This window comes from Helobdella robusta, assembly GCF_000326865.2.
Source record: "Helobdella robusta unplaced genomic scaffold HELROscaffold_47, whole genome shotgun sequence".
Lineage (NCBI taxonomy): Eukaryota > Metazoa > Annelida > Clitellata > Rhynchobdellida > Glossiphoniidae > Helobdella > Helobdella robusta.
Window position 1 is genome coordinate 878,592 of NW_008705176.1, and position 17,883 is coordinate 896,474.

Below are 17,883 nucleotides of genomic sequence, written 5' to 3' on the forward strand. Positions count from 1 at the left end.
ATTTCGTTACGTCTGAACTTTTAAAAGTTTTGTTGGTGCGTGTTGTTGATTATTATATGGACACCTCCTACCGGTAAGATATCAATCGTAAAAGTTTTTAAAGAGTTTATTGAACAGCTCTAAAATTTTATTACAGCTTTAAACTGTAGACTGGAAGGTGTTATTCCTGCGTGTATCCATGTCTATTACTTTACACATCCGTGTTTGTCTTTTTAATTATCCTTGTATGTCTTTTTAGATGCGTGAATTTGTTTGGTTTTATTACTCTCAGTTTAGTCATTGTAAAGTGTCTGTCTAGTATATAAGATAGTTTTGGCATTTCGATATATTCATTATTAAAAATACAGACAAATATTTATACTTTCTTTATATAACAACAGCTTAAATAAGTTAAATAATTTACATATCTTTTAATTTAAAATTAAAATTGCCAGTTCAGAAACTCAATTCAATATCAATAGTCAATTAATATTCAAATTTCAAAATGGTTCCAAAAATTCGCAATCGGAGGAAGAAGAGGACGGTTAAGATGGATGCTAACAAAAGATCTTCTGAGGGATGTAATGAAATCCATCCCGATATTGGCGAGAATAAGTGTGATGGGATATTACAGAAGACGAAGGACAATGAAAAGAACAATGATAAAGACCATAAAGGACAAAATGAAATCACAAATATTACCGGTTCGGATTTTATCGGTTCGGATAATACCGGTTCGGATAATACCGGTTCGGATATTACCGGTTCGAATAATACCGGTCCGGATAATACCGGTCCGGATAAAACCGGTCAGAAAAACGAGGATTCTGACGACGATTTCAGTAGCGACTGTGAAGAAACTTACAAAGAACTTTATAACGAAAGCTTCGAGGAGATGTATAACAATATTTTTTGTGATAGCGGTTTCAATATCAGTAGCTACATCAATAGCGACGCCAGTAGTAGCAACAAATGTGCAGCCAGCGACAAAAACGATAATCATAGTCAGAACTGCAATGAAAATGTCCCTTCAATGTTTTCTGATAGTCAGGATGAAATTTGCAAAACTCCGCGTAAATGTTTAAGAAATTCACTACAATGTCAACAGGGGGAGGGAAGGTCTCTACCAGAAGATGAAAAAAATTATCAACAAAGTGAAGTTAGAGAACAAGATTCACATCAAAATGAAGAGCAACATCAGCAGCAGCTTTTTCAATCACCACAAGAGCAACTTCAACAGCAGCTTCTACAACCACAAGAGCAACTTCAACAGCAGCTTCTACAACCACAAGAGCAACATCAGCAGCAATTTTTACAACCACAAGAACAACATCAGCAGCAGCTTCTACAACCACAAGAGCAACATCGGCAGCAGCTTCTACAACCACAAGAGCAACATCGGCAGCAGTTTTTACAATCGTTTGAGCCACATCAGCAGCAGCTTCTACAACCACTAGAACAACTTCAGCAGCAGCTTTTACAGCCACAAAAACAACATAAGCAGCAGCTTCTACAACCACAAGAACATAAGCAGCAGCTTTTACAACCACAAGAACATCAGCAGCAGCTTTTACAGCCACAAAAACAACATAAGCAGCAGCTTCTACAACCACAAGAACATCAGCAGCAGCTTTTACAGCAACAAAAACAACATAAGCAGCAGCTTCTACAACCACAAGAACATCAGCAGCAGTTTTTACAGCCACAAAAACAACATAAGCAGCAGCAGCTTCTACAACCACAAGAACATCAGCAAAAGCTTTTACAGCCACAAAAACAACATAAGCAGCAGCTTCTACAACCACAAGAACATCAGCAGCAGCTTTTACAGCAACAAAAACAACATAAGCAGCAGCTTCTACAACCACAAGAACATCAGCAGCAGTTTTTACAGCCACAAAAACAACATAAGCAGCAGCAGCTTCTACAACCACAAGAACATCAGCAAAAGCTTTTACAACCACAAGAGCAACATCAGCTGCAGTTTTTACAACCACAAGAACAACATCAGCAGTTTTTACAACCACAAGAACAACATCAGCAGTTTCAACAACTTCAAGAACAACATCAGCAGTTTCAACAACTTCAAGAACAACCTCAGCAGCAGCTTCTACAACCACAAGAGCAACATCAGCAGCAGCTTCTACAACCACAAGAACAACATCAGCAGCAGCTTTTACAACCACAAGAACAACATCAGCAGCAGTTTTTACAATCATTTGAACAACATCAGCAGCAGCTTCTACAACCACAAGAACAACATCAGCAGCTTCTACAACCGCAACATCAGCAGCTTCTACAACCACAAGAACATCATCAGCAGCAGCTTCTACAAACACAACAGCAACAACATCTAGAAGAACAACAACAACTGCAGCAAGAAGCACACCAACAACAGCAACCGCCTTTATACCAACAACTTGAATTGCAACACTATGAACAGGATGGGCTTCATAAAACGATTCATCATCAACAGCTCCAGCAACAGTTTGACCAAGAACCAGCAAAACAACAAAAACAAGATCATCATCTGAAAGAACAACCACAACAACAGCAACAACAACGGCAACTTCTATTAACACAAACTTATTCACTGCATCAGCATGAGCCATATTTGCAACAGTTGCTACCAGAACGAAAACCACAACACGAAAATGAACAAATACAAGAAATAAAATTTGAAAGACAGCAAACACAACAAGATGAAGAACAGTCTAGTAAAATAAAATTTTGCATAATGAAACTGGAAGAGGAGATAAATGACTTGGACGCCACCCTAGTGAGATCTTGTGAATATGATAAAGACGAAAAATCGCAGCAGCGCCAACTACAACTTCGTGGTCAGCTCGTGAAAAAAATTCAACAGCAGCACCGATGCTTGCGGCTCCTGCTACCACATCTACAAATGCAAAGTCAACAGTGGCAACAAGTTCCTTATCTAATACAACAACCAGAAGAAGCGATCAATCTACTACAGCCACAACTGCCACAACAACAGCAACTACCACTGCAACAACCACGCCAACAACTTCAGCAGCAGCCACAACAGACGCGGCAAGGGCGACAATATCAGCAGAGAATTCGACAAAAGTTGTATTTGCAACAAATTCAACAACAAGCTAATGATCAACAACCATCCCAAATACAGCGAGAGCAAAAATCAACACAACAACAATCACTACAACAACACAAGCAGCCAAAAAAGCAACCACTAAAACTACAACAACAGCTAAAACAACCACAACAGCCAGTACTACAACCACAACAGCAATTACTACAACATCAACAACAACTACTACAACCACAACAACAACTACTACAACCACAACAGCAGCTCATACAACCACAACAACAACAACTACTACAACCACAACAACAACAACTACTACAACTACAACAACAACAACTACTACAACCACAACAGCAGCTCATACAACCACAACAACAACTACTACAACCACAGCAGCAACTACTACAACCACAGCAGCAACTACTACAACCACAGCAGCAACTACTACAACCACAGCAGCAACTACTACAACCACAACACCAACTGCTACAACCACAGCAGCAACTACTACAACCACAAGAGCAGCTACTACAACTACAGCTACTACAACCACAGCTACTACAACCACAGCTTCTACGACCTCAGCTTCTGCAACCACAAGAAAAGCTGCTAAAACCACCACCAAATCTGCAACATCAACCAGAAATAATATTTCCACAGGAATTAAAAATGCCGACGCAACCGCCACAAAAAATAGTATCATCACAACAACTTACACTTCCGAAACAGCCACAGGTACTACCGCTTCAAACACCACAGCTACTACAACCACCACAGCTACTACAACCACCACAGCTACTACCACCACCACAGCTACTAAAACCACCACAGCTACTAAAACCACCACAGCTACTAAAACCACCACAGCTACTACAACCACCACAGCTACTACAACCACCACAGCTACTACAACCATCACTGATGCAACAACAGCTACAACAGCAACTGCCACTGCTTAAAAACGAATTTCAAAATGAGTTAGATTCAAATTCAACAGCTGCAACATTGAACGATGATTCTAATTCCAACCTAAGTGACTACTACACTTCAAGTAGCAACTGTACTTCAACTAACGATGGCTCTATAAGCGATAGCGAAACTTCATGTAGCAACAGTACCGACTCCGCGTATCCTATAAATAATTTCTACCTACCTACTGTCTATGAAGAAAGTGAAGTTCAAAAAATGAATGAAGAATGTAAGTTCCTATTAGTTTAAATTTATTTTGTGATTTTTGTGAAGCAACTTTTTTTTACAAAAGCCGTTCATTAATGATGAAAACTGTCTAAATTATTCGGGAAAATTCACATTTATTTATTTCTATTTGAAAACGGTGCAATGGGAATAATTTGAACTGATTACTTAATTGATTGATTACTCGAGTGATCACTCGATTGATTGATTGATTGAAAAGCCTACAATTTATTTTTCAGATATTGCCGACGACGAAGACAGATCATCGGAGCATGAGAAAATGGACAAAGTCGGTAAAAAAAGACCGAGGTTCTCGTACACCAGGCAACAGTTGAAAGAATTGGAAGAACATTTTCTGGTCAACCCCTACCTAACGAAGTCACCAATGGCCCAGTTGTCCGTTAAACTGAACATTCCCGAAAGCCAGGTCAAAATTTGGTTTCAGAACAGAAGGATGAGAGAAAAGAAGAAACCTGGCATCTTTGGAAGATGACCAAGTTGCATTCATTCATTAAATTAAAATTTTGTAGACAGTATTGTATTTCTGTAAATAGTACCATTGTGAGTATTTTAAGGTAATAACCATGAATTTTGAATAATTAACTATGAATTAAAATCGCAAATTGTATAATAAATTTTAATTAAGAAAAATGTAAATGTCGGTTAAATAAATTATTCTGTTTTGTTAATTTATTTTTATTTTTCCGTCTTGCTATCATCATCGTTGTCATCATCACAGCAATCTTCATAGTCATTACCTAAAATTTTAAAGCATGAAATACAGCTAGAAATTATATTTGGAAAAAAAATACCTATACTGATTACCTAACAATAGAATGTTTTCAATGTCTATCATGAAGTTAAAAAATGTTCTCCTTTGTTGTTTTATTAGAATCATAATCATTACTGAAATCGCTATTGACAACAGCCATAACGGATAGATACAACAATCCGCACATTCCTACTTGCATAAATATAAAATTAGGATACATAATGACTAGCATTGGTGGGGAGGCGTGTATGAACTTGGACACGAATTGGCCACCAAATGTTTTAGGCCAAGAAGGAACGCTTTTTCGAGTTTAATAAAATGATAATTCCTCTAAGAAAAAGAAAATAGAATTATTAAAATAGGATTGGGACTTTGTTGCGAAATCGTTGGCGGAAATGACGTCATTTTAATAGTAAAAAATGTTGAAATGTACGATACTGACTTAGCCGGTATCAACATTATATTCGAATCCTATGTTATGTTGTTGTAATTTGTCTATTCTACTCAATTTTTTCCTACTCTGGTAATATGAAATCACAAATATGAAGTGTAAAATGAGCTGTGCTAACAAGCAATAGAAAAGCTAGGGATTGAGTTAGCTGAAGGTAGGTAGGTGAGATCTGAGTTAATTGAACATAGGCAGGCCATGGCTGGAATTAAATTAATGTTAAAAAAAATAATTGTCACTAGGTAGGTAGCTTTGTATCGTCTCCTTTTTATTTTTAGTGAATGTTTTTGTTTTCACTAAACACGCAGTATGCATACATTACAAAAAACGAACATGATACAAACATGATACAAACAAATATGGACATGACGTCAATGATGGGCGCTTTTCCAGTTAAACTTGTATGCTTAGTGTATACATGCATGCAAATAGAATAATTTTTTGCTTATTGCATAATTTTTTCTGCAATGTACATATGGAAACACAAGGATGTATGCTGTAAAAAAAAATGTTTCTTTGTTTATTTCTTTCTCTCTGTTTGTGTGTGTGCGTGCGTGCGTGTGTGTGCATGTACGGACATACACATATACACACGCACATTCAAACATACATATACAGGCATACATCATACATACATAAGCATATGCCTGCAAACATCATTTATCACAGTTTACTTGAGAAATTGGATGAATCACCATCAAATCGAAATATATCAATAAAATGAAACAATTAAACCAAATGAACTCGCAAATTAACATAATCATCGATCAATAATCCAATAACTAACCTTTGTTACATTTGACACATGGCATTAATTAAAAAAGTAATTAATGCTAATTAGGTAATAAACTAATATGAATACCCGTCAATCAATTAAATCTTTAACGACGTATTCACAGTTGAGCGGGTTGAAGTTTTGACAGATAGATTAATGGACAAATGAATAATGAATGAAAGAATGAATGAATGGATGGATGAATGAATGAATGAAAGAATAAATGAATGAATGAAGAAATGGATGGATGTGTAATTTAATGAACGGATTAAAAAAAACAAACAAATGAACAAACAAACAAACAAACATATGAATAAATGGACGGATTGATTTGTGGATAAATAAAATTTAACACACACACACACACACACATCAAACCGACGAATAAAGATAACGCGTTTTTAATTAGGCCGAATTTTGAAAATATTTATTCTCTCAAAATCCGATGAATCAATTAACTATGATACATCATGAATGTCAAATGATTAATGTCGACAATAATGATAATTTATTCAGATGATGATAATGTTCTACTACTACTACCGCTTCTGCTACCGCTACTAACTATTAATGCTTTTACTACTTCTGCTACCGCTACTACTAAAGCTGCTGCTACTACTGCTACTACTATTACTACTACTACTACTACTACTACTACTACTACTACTACTACTACTACTACTACTACTACTACTACTACTACTACTACTACTACTGCTACTACTACTACTACTGCTGCTACTACTACTACAACAACAACAGCTACTACTACTACTACTTTCTACTACTACTACTACTATAACTAATCCTATTAATTATAACAAAATTGATATTAAGAACCATAATTATTGTTACATTTCGCAAGAATGAAATGACGTTTCATGGCTTATTAATAATAGTTGATGTTGAAGCAGTAATAAACTAATAGGAATATGCAGTGGAATTGAACTATGCTAAATTAAACCTCACAAAAAGCTTGTATAATAAATGTCTTTATTAGTCATTAAATCATAAATGTATAAGGCCGAATATTAAAAGTTGTAAAAAATTAATAATAAAAGGAACTAATTATTACTAAAAATTAATAATTAAACTAGATTTTTATGATGGAAAGTTGAGGAAATGATGAATTGAAATTTAAACTCCAATTTAAACCTTTCCGAAATTATGTAGTTATTATAAAATATTTCAGTGAATTAACATTATGAATAAAAAACTTCCATATATATATATGTATGTATGTATATATATATATATATATATATATATATATATATATATATATATATATATATATACAAATTTAATAATTTATTTCGTATAATTGTTAAATAATTATCTCTCTCTATCCCATATCCCTCCAGTATAGTCATATGAATGTATGTTTGTATATATATAAAGATAATGTATATTATACATTATATATGAACTTATAAAGTTACGCTCTCTTTTCATTACACTCTTTTTTGACATAAATTATTTAAACCCAGCTAGCAGTCGTTAAACCATCTTCACTAACAAATTTGAACCTTTGATTTCGGAATTAAAGTTGGAGTTTGCGAGTTTTTCGCTAATTTAAAGCTTCTAATCTTAGATTTTAATCGAGAAAATTGTTAAAATATTTGAAATTTATTAGTTTCTAAAAAATTTTTGTCTAAATTTTTTTATAAGTTTCAAGTGAAACCAAAATATGGGCCAAGTTATTGCTTCCAGATTTTCCGGGGCTCTCCCGTCACTAATCACCGCATCTGGCGCCGGAGATGTACCTGCTGAAGAACGTAATGCAGCTTGGTATGTGAAACTGGGGGCCAAAATTTTGGCCATCATTGGTGGACTGGGTTAGTAGGGCATTTTATTTTTTATATTTATTCATTAATTAATGTTTTTAAATTTTTATTTATAGATTATTATTGCCTAGTGATTAGTCTTTTTGTCTAACCTACTATCAACTATCTCTTCATTATAATATCAAGATTAAACATTAAATAAAATAAATATTTCACATTTTAATTTAAATTATAATTTATAAATATGTTTTTTATTTATATTAATAATTATGTTATAGGTGCTGTGATTGTTGGTGTCATTACCCTCATCTCATTCTCTTTGAGTTGTATAATAGCTGGAATCCTAATGATGTTAGCATTAATTAATTTTTTTTGTTTAATATCATTTTATTATTTTTATTATATTATTTGTGATACTGAAATGATTAGATCCAATAACTGAACAGACTAAGATTAGGCAACTAACATAATTTATTCAATTACTAATTTTCTTCAAATTATTTTCTAAATTTCAGCTTATCTGGCATTTTTGTTTTAATAATCGAAATGCAAACGTTCTGTTCGGCTTTTTCGGTTTTCGCTGTCATCATAAAGATGGCTGAGAAGATCACCTACCTACCAAAGGCCATCATATATATTGCGTTAGTTTAATAATAATAAAAAAATTTTAATAATATTTATTTTTATCGTTAACATTATTAAATGTATTTAAATTGTCAATAATGAATAAGCATTTTTTAATTAGTTAGTAAATGTTATATCAGCAAAATTGATTTATTCATCATTATAATATGGCCATTACACACTACATATTTATCTGTTTATTAGTATTGTTATTATTACTAGTAGTAGTAGAAGTAGTAGCAGCAGTAGTAGTAGTAGCTACAGAAGCAACAGTAATAGCATCAGCAGTTACTGTTATGACATATTTACAAAATGCTAATATGAATATTGTATGTATAGATTGAATTAAAATTGAAAGAAATTTTTGCTTGGTTGTTTATAGGGCAGCCATATTGCCACTCTGCTTGTGTTTCTCTATATCTGCTGTGATTACAGGACTGCTTCTGATAGGCGCTGCTTTGTTGAATGTCTACATGATGGTAGGACAGAAGTGAGTTTTTTTTCAATGGTTGTTTGTTGGTTTGTTGGTCGGCTGACTGATTGGTTTGATGGTTAGTTGGTTGGTTGGCTGACTGGCTGGTTGATTGGTTGGTTGATTGATTTGTAGATCAGTTCAGGAATGAAGAAATGAGTGAATGAAATTTAAATGGAAATAATTAATATTAATTGTTTTTTCTTAATCGTCTAGTCTAGACTGTTAAGTTTGTTATATGCACTGTATACATATTGCAGTTGTGCTACCTTGTGTTATTGTAATTGTGCTGTCTTATAGTTCATTCATTCATTCATTCATTCATTCATTCATTTGTTCATTCATTTTTTTATCCATCCATCCATTCATTCGTTCATTTTTGTGCTTTTCATATTTTGTCCATTTTTATTTCAAATATTATTTTAAAATTGAAAATTTACATATATAGCGCCTTTTTATTTTCATTTTGGTTTTTATATTTTTATTCTTTTGATCAACTTTTGGGTCTAACATTACTCATCTTTCCCCATCAAATTTAAACTTCATCCGTTCATTCATTTCAAAGTTACATTAATACACCTCTAATAATATCAATAATAAACATAATATAATAACAATAATAATAAATAATTAAATAGATGGTGTGGCAGAGCTGATAGTAATAAAAATAATGCAGCATCAGCAGCAAGTCAAGCTGAGCAAGGAGTCCACTTCAGCAACGTGCAGTCACAGCAGCAACCACAGCAGCAGCAAAAATCAGGAATAACTATTCCATTGAATCTTAAATTTTAACATCAAAAACTCCAGCATTCAATAACATCACGACGACCCATGTAACATCAACATACAATAGGCAAGAGGCCATATGACACTGATATAATATATAGACTATAGACAATGCCTAGACATAGACACTGAGCCAGCTACAGCAACACACGTCAACACATGTAACAACAACACAAATTACCCAACAATACACAAATACAACAACAGCAATACTCAAAACATGACAACAAAACACAACCCAACAACTTATTATACGTACATAAATATTCTGTAATAACAGTTTCCTTTTAGTCTAAAATTTTAATTTAGCTTCCTAATTATCATAATTTATTCATATCCGCCCCCAGCAACAACAATCAGCAATAAAAATAATCACCAGCAACAACAATAATGATGATATTAACCTATAGTCACCCAAATTACTGTTAATTTATTCTAGATTTTTTTATTTTATACTTTTTTGTCTTTTTCTGTTATTTTTTTTAAATCTAAAATTAGAGTATATTTTATTAATATTACTATTATTGTTGCTCATTTTTTTCTAAGTTTAATTCAATTTGTTTAACAGATTTTCGGATTCATTTTGTCAGTCAGCCAATTATTTTAGCATGTACAATGACGTCCCTATTTTAATTTAACATCTTTCTTGTCTAACTCTGCCTATGCTTGTCTGACTTGCCTCTCTATGTTTGTTTACTCTCTCTATCTGCTTCTCTATACCTGTCTTCATTCATTGATCTGTCTGTGTGTCTTTCTATCTGTCTGTTGTCTGTCTGCCTGTCTGTCTCTCTATTTGCCTATTCATGTGCATATTAATAATTATTTTTTGGAATAATTTTGGATATTGAATTATGATTTTGTCATATTATGTTTTTATTTTTTGTTGATGCTCAATATCAGTCATAAATGCATTTTACTGATATATATATATATATATATATATATATATATACGTATATATATATATACGTATATATATATATATATATATATATAGTTATTTTATACACAACTATCATTCCTATATGCATATATATTGTATATGTATATATTAGCAATCACTTGATTAGTATTATAAATCTAGTATTTTATGTTATATTATAATATATATATATATATATATATATATATATAATTTACTTGTTTGTTATAATTTATGCTATTTTATTCCATTAAATCGACATATGCATGCATATCAAATAAATGTAAATTTACTTATGTTCTTTTTTTTCTTTTATTTTTGTTTAGTTTGAATACATTTTATGTCTACATATTCGTTTTGTTTTCATTCTCTCTGTTTATTTAACAAAGTTAAAAGTTGGTGCACTCACAGGCATACACACACACAGGCATCATCTTACACACACACACACACACACACACACACACACACACAGACAGACATAATCTGTGTGTGTGTATGTGTGTGTGTGTGTGTGTGCCTGCTTGTTAGTTGTAGTTAGTAACCCTGCATTCCTACCTATTACATAATGTACACATTACGTAATGTGTGATGTACACCTTACATTTTTGTCTATAGCCCAGATCGTACAAACTGAAAATTTAAAATAATTGAAGTTAATGATAGATTATAACATCAAGAGAACGATGGTTAAAGTGGCAAGCATCAATAATTCTTGAAAACAGAGCCTTTTGTCGCTAAATATTCCCTCAGTTTTTTTTTTGAATAGATGTATAGAATTCCTTTTTTTTTATGTCCAACGGATGTGTATCCCACATTCCTGGTTCAGTATATTTTAAACTTGGACAAAGAAATCTCATTTCTGGCTGGCGGATTAAAAAAAAGTTGCGATTGCACAGGATTGCCAATAATGAAAAAAATCTTCATAGAATGCTGGTAGTTTCTTGTGTAGAAATTTAAAAATAAATATTGTTACATGATATATCTTGTCTGTAGGTCTTGAATTAAGAATTTTTAACTGATGCAAGTATTCACTCTTATGACTGGACGTATGAAGATTTAATTATATACATAATACTGTACATACTTATGGGCCTACACACGCACACACGTACATTTTCATATAAATGCACGTACACACAAACACATGCACATGTGCGCATATTTTGATATACTTACATACACGCTAATTCACACACGTAATTGTAATTGTTTTAGCTTCACTTTTATTTATTTGTTTGAGTGAAATTTCATGAAACGTGTATGCAATTGACAGCTGTATGTAAATATTGAGTATATTTTAAAGACATTTTTTAACAAATTATAAACCAATTTAAGTGCTTATTAGTTAGGGTATAAATGTTTATCTTAACACTAAGTTCGTCTCATTAAAAGCGTAACGGCCTGTTATTCAAGAATATTACTTCATCAAAAATTTCAACCTAAACTAACTAGCATATCTACGCATATATATATATATAAACCTTATTTTAACTTAATCAGAAATCATTTGAATACATACATATATTATTACAACTTCTGCCTGAACTAATTTGCATACAAGTGACATTACTTTAACTAATTTGCATATTCATGACAGGGCCGACAGGCAGCAAATGATGGCAACAGCCCAGGCGGGTGACAGCCAACTACCTCCCCAGATGCAGAGGGCAGACGACATCAGTAGAGCGGGGCTTATTGACAACCAGGAGGCCTATCAATACCCTCCTCCGCAGTACCCTCCTACGCAGAGTGGATTTCATTAAGGGCGTGGGTAGATTTCATAAGTGTGTGTGCGTATACGCGCGTTAGTGTGTGTGTGCGTGCGTTAGATGTTTGATGTTTGACTGCCGTCAAATATTCTTCTTCTATATAATTGAGGGATGCTTGAGTGTATTCAATATTTTTTGAATGGATGAATGAATGCATGAATTATTGAATGGGTGAACGAATGAGTGATTGAATGAGCAGAGCGAATGATGAAATCGGTCTGTAGTCCCTGGCATTAAGTAGAATAATTTGTCATCGACAATTCTCTGTTGTCTTGTGCTATTTTTAGTTTGAATTTGGGGGTTTGGCTAGGGGGCCATCTTTTAAGCCCATCCCTTCCCACAAAAAAATTTCTGGATACGTTACAAGTTTTGATTCGGGAGTTACTGAGTTAATCTATTTTATTTTATTTCAATTTTCTATTAAATGCATATATCTTATTTATTATTATTATTTATAGTTTATTTTATATCTTACTTTTCATATTTGAGTTTTTTGAAATCAAACAAAGTCACTCACTCCTAATCGACGATATTATACGATGCATAGACCATTTCAGCTTATTTTTTGCTTTTTGCATTGTTCAGTGGGTATATACGTACATTTATGAATGCTTTTTTTTGTTTTTATTTTTAGCCACACACGCACACACATATACTCTCTCTCTCTCTCTCTCTCTTTTTCTCTCTCTCTCTCTCTCACACACACACACACACGCACATTCAGTCAGTCACAAAATCGAGTATTCATTTTTCAGTTTTTGCCGACTTGCAATCTCTCAATTTATATTATTTTTACATAGCTATTTCATTTTTTACGCACGTCATAACTTTTTCTTAAATTTTTTTGTTATGAAAAATGTTCTCTGTGTGTGTTAGTGTGTGTGTGTGTGTGTGTGTGTGTGTGTGTGTGTGTGTGTGTGTGTGAGTGTTTTTGTGAGTGTGTGTGTATCCGTTAATTTGCATTCCGCTTAACCGAGAAAAATGTTTTTGAAGTTTCGACCAAGTTCTGATAAATATAAATATATATATGTTTATATATATATACAAATATAGATATGTTTGTGTGCGTGTGTGTGTTCGTTTGTTTGTTTGTATCCATCTATCTATTTTTATGTTAGATCTAGAAAGCTGTATCTTTATTCATAGTATAGAATTGTCTCTATATGTATTCTAAATTTCAAATTATTCTTTATGCATGTGTGTGTGTATGTGTGTATATGTGTGTGTATGTTTAATTCGTTCTCACTCATTCCAAATTTATTCCAAATTTCCATTTCAAATTGTGACTAGATAGATGTGACTAGATTTTTCATTTTACTTAACGATTTATATAACGCTCAAATTAATCAAATTAATCGTTTAATTAAGCATTATTATTATTATTTAGATTATTATTATTCTTATATAATTATTTTTATTATTATTTAATATTATGTATTATAGATAGGTGAGATAATCTAATGATAATAAACTATTATTTATCTACTATATAACTGTTGTTTGAGTGACGTTATTACTTGTCTATATAGTGTTATATATATATGTGTAAATATATTCATAAGAATGTGTGTGTTGTATTGTCCTCACATATAGACGAATTAGTTTTTATACAACGTAGATTTTTCATGTATAATAATATGGTATGCTTTATATTGCATAGTTTTATATATAATTTATTAATATTATGTGTGTTTGTGTGTGTGTGCGTGCGAGCATGTGTTTCAAACGCTGTCATGTATCTGTATCATGTCGTTTTTCATCGTATTAATAAATGTAGTTAGTGAAATATATTGAGGATATTTTGAAATATACAGTATTAATGTATTTGTTTCGTTTTGTGGTTTCGCTTTTTAAATCAAACGTTTCTCGGAATCAATCAATCAATCAATCAATCAATTAGCTTTTAAAGCGCTATTTCCGCGATGTTCAACAATGCTTCTCAATGAATTTTTCAAACAGATGGGTCTTGAGATCCACTCTGAACTTCGTAAGTGATGGAGAAGTGGTCAGAGAATTAGGAATATCAGATTCTGATATGTGTGCAAGGTTTTTAGTTGCGTACTTATTTAATTTATCCTTCTTTATACGATTCTCATTTCTGACTCAGGTTGTCTATGTTGCAAGTTTTGTCTATAGACCAATCCTGGGCTACGGCCCTGTCGCTAGATCGAAAAATCGCTTGTTTAAAGTCTCCCGATCTCAAGAAAATTAATTTTATTTCTTTGTTCATTGGTTTGTCTTTGTTAACGATATCAAGTTTGTGTAAAAGTTTTCAATCGTGTGCTTGTTATAATAGTTTTATATATTTTCCATTAATTTATTTAAAATGCCGAAAATAACAAACAAAAACCGTTAGTCAATTAATTTTTGATTTTTTTCCTAATTGTTTTTTTATTTTTAAAATTCACCAAAAATTTTGATCTAGAAAATTCGGCTGTGGAAGAAGAAAAGTTGACAGTGCCTGAAGGTTGGAAACCGGAGAAGTTTAACAAAGAAGACTATCCCCATGGTCTGGTGGACACGAGTTCATTTGCCTTTTTGTTTCCAAAATATAGAGAGAAGTACCTGAAAGAGAACTGGCCTCTCGTCAAAGAGAAACTCTCCAGTCATGTTAGTATGAAAAATTTTTAATTTTATTCAATATTATTAATAGATAATTAATTTTTAGATTTGTTTTTTATTTAATTTATTAATAATTATGGTCTGTCTATCTAAATATGTATATATAAAAATTAATTCTAGGACATCAGGGCCGACCTGGACCTAATCGAGGGCACCATGAAAGTTTCAACTACCAAAAAAACTCGGGACCCATATATCATCATCAAAGCTAGAGATTTTATAAGGCTCGTGGCCAGGAGTGTACCGGTAGAACAGGTTCTGCTTTTTCCAGATTTTGGGTATTTCCTATATTGTTATTTTTAGATTTTGAGTATTTCTGGAATTGTTATTTTTGTATTTGGGCATTTCTATTAGGAGTATTCTAAGTTTTTTATTTTTCGGCATTAATGTTTTTAGATTTTGGGCTCCAGTGTTAGTATGTTTAGATTTGAGATTTTTCCAGTACCGCTATTATTAGATCTTAATTATTTTAAGTATTGAGATCTTTAAACTTTGCCAGGCAAGTCGTGTACTGGAGGATGACATTGAGAGTGAAATAATCCGAATAAAAACGATGGTCCGAAATAAAGAAAGATTTGCCAAAAGAAGGCAGAGATTAGTCGGGCCGAATGGATCAACACTCAAGGTATATATTTTTATTTATTTTGGGAGGTGGGCTCCAGAGATGTGCTGGCTCAGTTTATCACGTTATGTTATACAATAGTGTAAACTCATTTATTTATTTATTAATTAAAGTAATTAATTAATTTATTTATTTATTCATCTATGTAGGCCATAGAGCTTCTAACAGAATGCTACGTCATGGTACAAGGTAGTACAGTTGCTGCTATTGGGCCAATGAAAGGACTGAAAGAGGTGACGATGATGATTGTGATGATGGAGGTGATTATGATGATTGTGATTGTGGTTATGATAATGATGATGATGATTGTGATGGTAGCAGTATGAGGAAAATTTGGGTTATAATGATGATAGGAACTATGAATGATGTTGAAAAACATTGATTGTCAGTATTACTCTTTATTATCATTATTATTGTTGTTATATTATTTTTATTATTGTTTATGATTATTATATTTATATATATTTAATTTTATTTTCATATTTATTATTATTATTATTATAATGATTATTTATTATTATTTTATTCATTCATTCTCTGATCAGGTCCGTAAGATTGTAGTCGAGACCATGAAGAATGTACACCCGATATATAACATTAAAGTTAGTTGGTTGATTGATTGACCGATTTGTGATCGATTGATTGGCTGATTGATTAATTGATTAGTTGATCGGATAGTTAGTTAGTTGATTGATTGATTGGATAGTATGTTGTTTGATTGATTGGATAGTATGTTGATTGTTTGATTGATTGTTTGATTGATAAATTGATTGATAAATTGATTGATAAATTGATTGATAAATTGATTGATTGATTGATAATAATAACAACAACCCATAAAACAGATCTTAATGATAAAGAAAGAACTAGCAAAGGACCCCGCCCTGAAGAACGAATCGTGGGATCGGTTTCTACCAAAATTTAAAACCAAAAATGTAAAAACCAAAAAACCTAAAAAAATCAAACCAAAGAAAGAATATACGCCATTCCCGCCACCCCAAACCGAACGAAAAGTATTCTTTTGGTTTTGTTATTTTGTTTCATTGCCTATTTTTTGCTCCTATTATCACTTTTTATCGACTAGTTTGGATTCTACGAATCATTTACTTTAGTTCAATTACTCAACCAATCACAATTGACTATTAATATTATCATCCAATCAAATACAATTTGAATTCAATCAGTTAATCTCGATCTTCCACATTTAACTGGCCAATCATATTCAATTTAAATTCAAATCCAGCCATCCAATCACATTCAAGTTATCCAAATTCAACTATTCAGTCACGTTTAATCAACAAACACACAATCAAACAAATAACATTCAACCATTCAAATTCTATTCACCAATCACATTCGATCATTACAATTTCATCCACCAATCATATTCAATCATTTCAATTTCGTCTGCCAATCACATTCGATCATTGAATTCCATCCGCCAATCAGGTTGATAAAGAGCTGGAAACAGGAGAATACTTCCAAAAACAGAAAGAAAGAAAGAAGGCTAAAAACGAAAGCAAAATGGTTTCCATTTCTTTTTTACAGTTTCATAATTTAAATCACTAACCGTTAATTTTAATTAAAAATATTTAATTAATTTATAATAAAATAATAATTTATTGGAAAATTATTTCCGCCAGGAAAAACAGCAGGAGAATGTAAGAAAGAAAAAAGAGAAACGAATGAAGGCATTTATCCCACCTAAAGAACCAGTTCGGCCTAAGAATGATTAATTAAATAAATAAATATTTTAAATAGATAATTTAATAATTAATCAGTCAATTAATTAATCAATTAGTTATTAGTATTAGTATTAAATATCATTAAAAATATAACAACATTTATATTGTTGTTATTTAAATTATTGTAAATATTGTATGGGTTTTGGTCAGGATGGCATTTCTTTATGATTTAGACGATTAATTGGGTTAATAAATTGGATAGTTAACCAACTAATTGCCTTTTAAATTTGTTCAGTAACGGTTAAGTTAGTAATTATGTAATTGAGGTTATTGCATAGTAATTATACTGTAAA

The 17,883-nt window shown here is 32.1% G+C and overlaps 3 protein-coding genes across 3 annotated transcripts; all 3 read left to right on the forward strand.

Moving 5' to 3' along the window:
• Window positions 1-4,523: 4,523 nt before the first annotated feature.
• Window positions 4,524-4,736, forward strand: HELRODRAFT_85680 (hypothetical protein; the record flags this gene model as incomplete). Its single annotated transcript, XM_009026381.1, has 1 exon — window positions 4,524-4,736. The coding sequence occupies one exon, from the start codon at window positions 4,524-4,526 to the stop codon at window positions 4,734-4,736; it is 213 nt and encodes a 70-aa protein (XP_009024629.1).
• Window positions 4,737-7,767: 3,031 nt separating this feature from the next.
• On the forward strand, window positions 7,768-10,814 carry HELRODRAFT_193312 (hypothetical protein). The gene is given in 7 exon segments (XM_009026468.1): window positions 7,768-8,076; window positions 8,304-8,376; window positions 8,541-8,666; window positions 9,032-9,139; window positions 9,760-9,927; window positions 9,975-10,043; window positions 10,063-10,814. 5 exon segments carry the CDS (start codon window positions 7,929-7,931, stop codon window positions 9,911-9,913), a joined length of 609 nt encoding a protein of 202 aa, XP_009024716.1. The 5' UTR covers window positions 7,768-7,928; the 3' UTR covers window positions 9,914-9,927; window positions 9,975-10,043; window positions 10,063-10,814.
• Window positions 10,815-15,040: 4,226 nt separating this feature from the next.
• On the forward strand, window positions 15,041-17,581 carry HELRODRAFT_85673 (hypothetical protein; the record flags this gene model as incomplete). The annotated part of the gene is made up of 8 exons (XM_009026379.1): window positions 15,041-15,211; window positions 15,344-15,478; window positions 15,723-15,848; window positions 15,995-16,078; window positions 16,391-16,447; window positions 16,691-16,858; window positions 17,295-17,372; window positions 17,489-17,581. Coding segments are annotated over 8 exons (912 nt in total), but the record flags the coding sequence as incomplete, so codon positions are not given.
• Window positions 17,582-17,883: the final 302 nt, after the last annotated feature.

Excerpts from the sequence above, each read along its gene's own strand:
- HELRODRAFT_193312 (XM_009026468.1), top strand. The coding sequence starts at position 7,929 with ATGGGCCAAGTTATTGCTTCCAGATTTTCCGGGGCTCTCCCGTCACTA. Across the intron at positions 8,377-8,540 it reads ATAGCTGGAATCCTAATGAT|CTTATCTGGCATTTTTGTTT; the intron begins GTTAGCATTAAT and ends TCTAAATTTCAG. Across the intron at positions 8,667-9,031 it reads AAGGCCATCATATATATTGC|GGCAGCCATATTGCCACTCT; the intron begins GTTAGTTTAATA and ends GGTTGTTTATAG.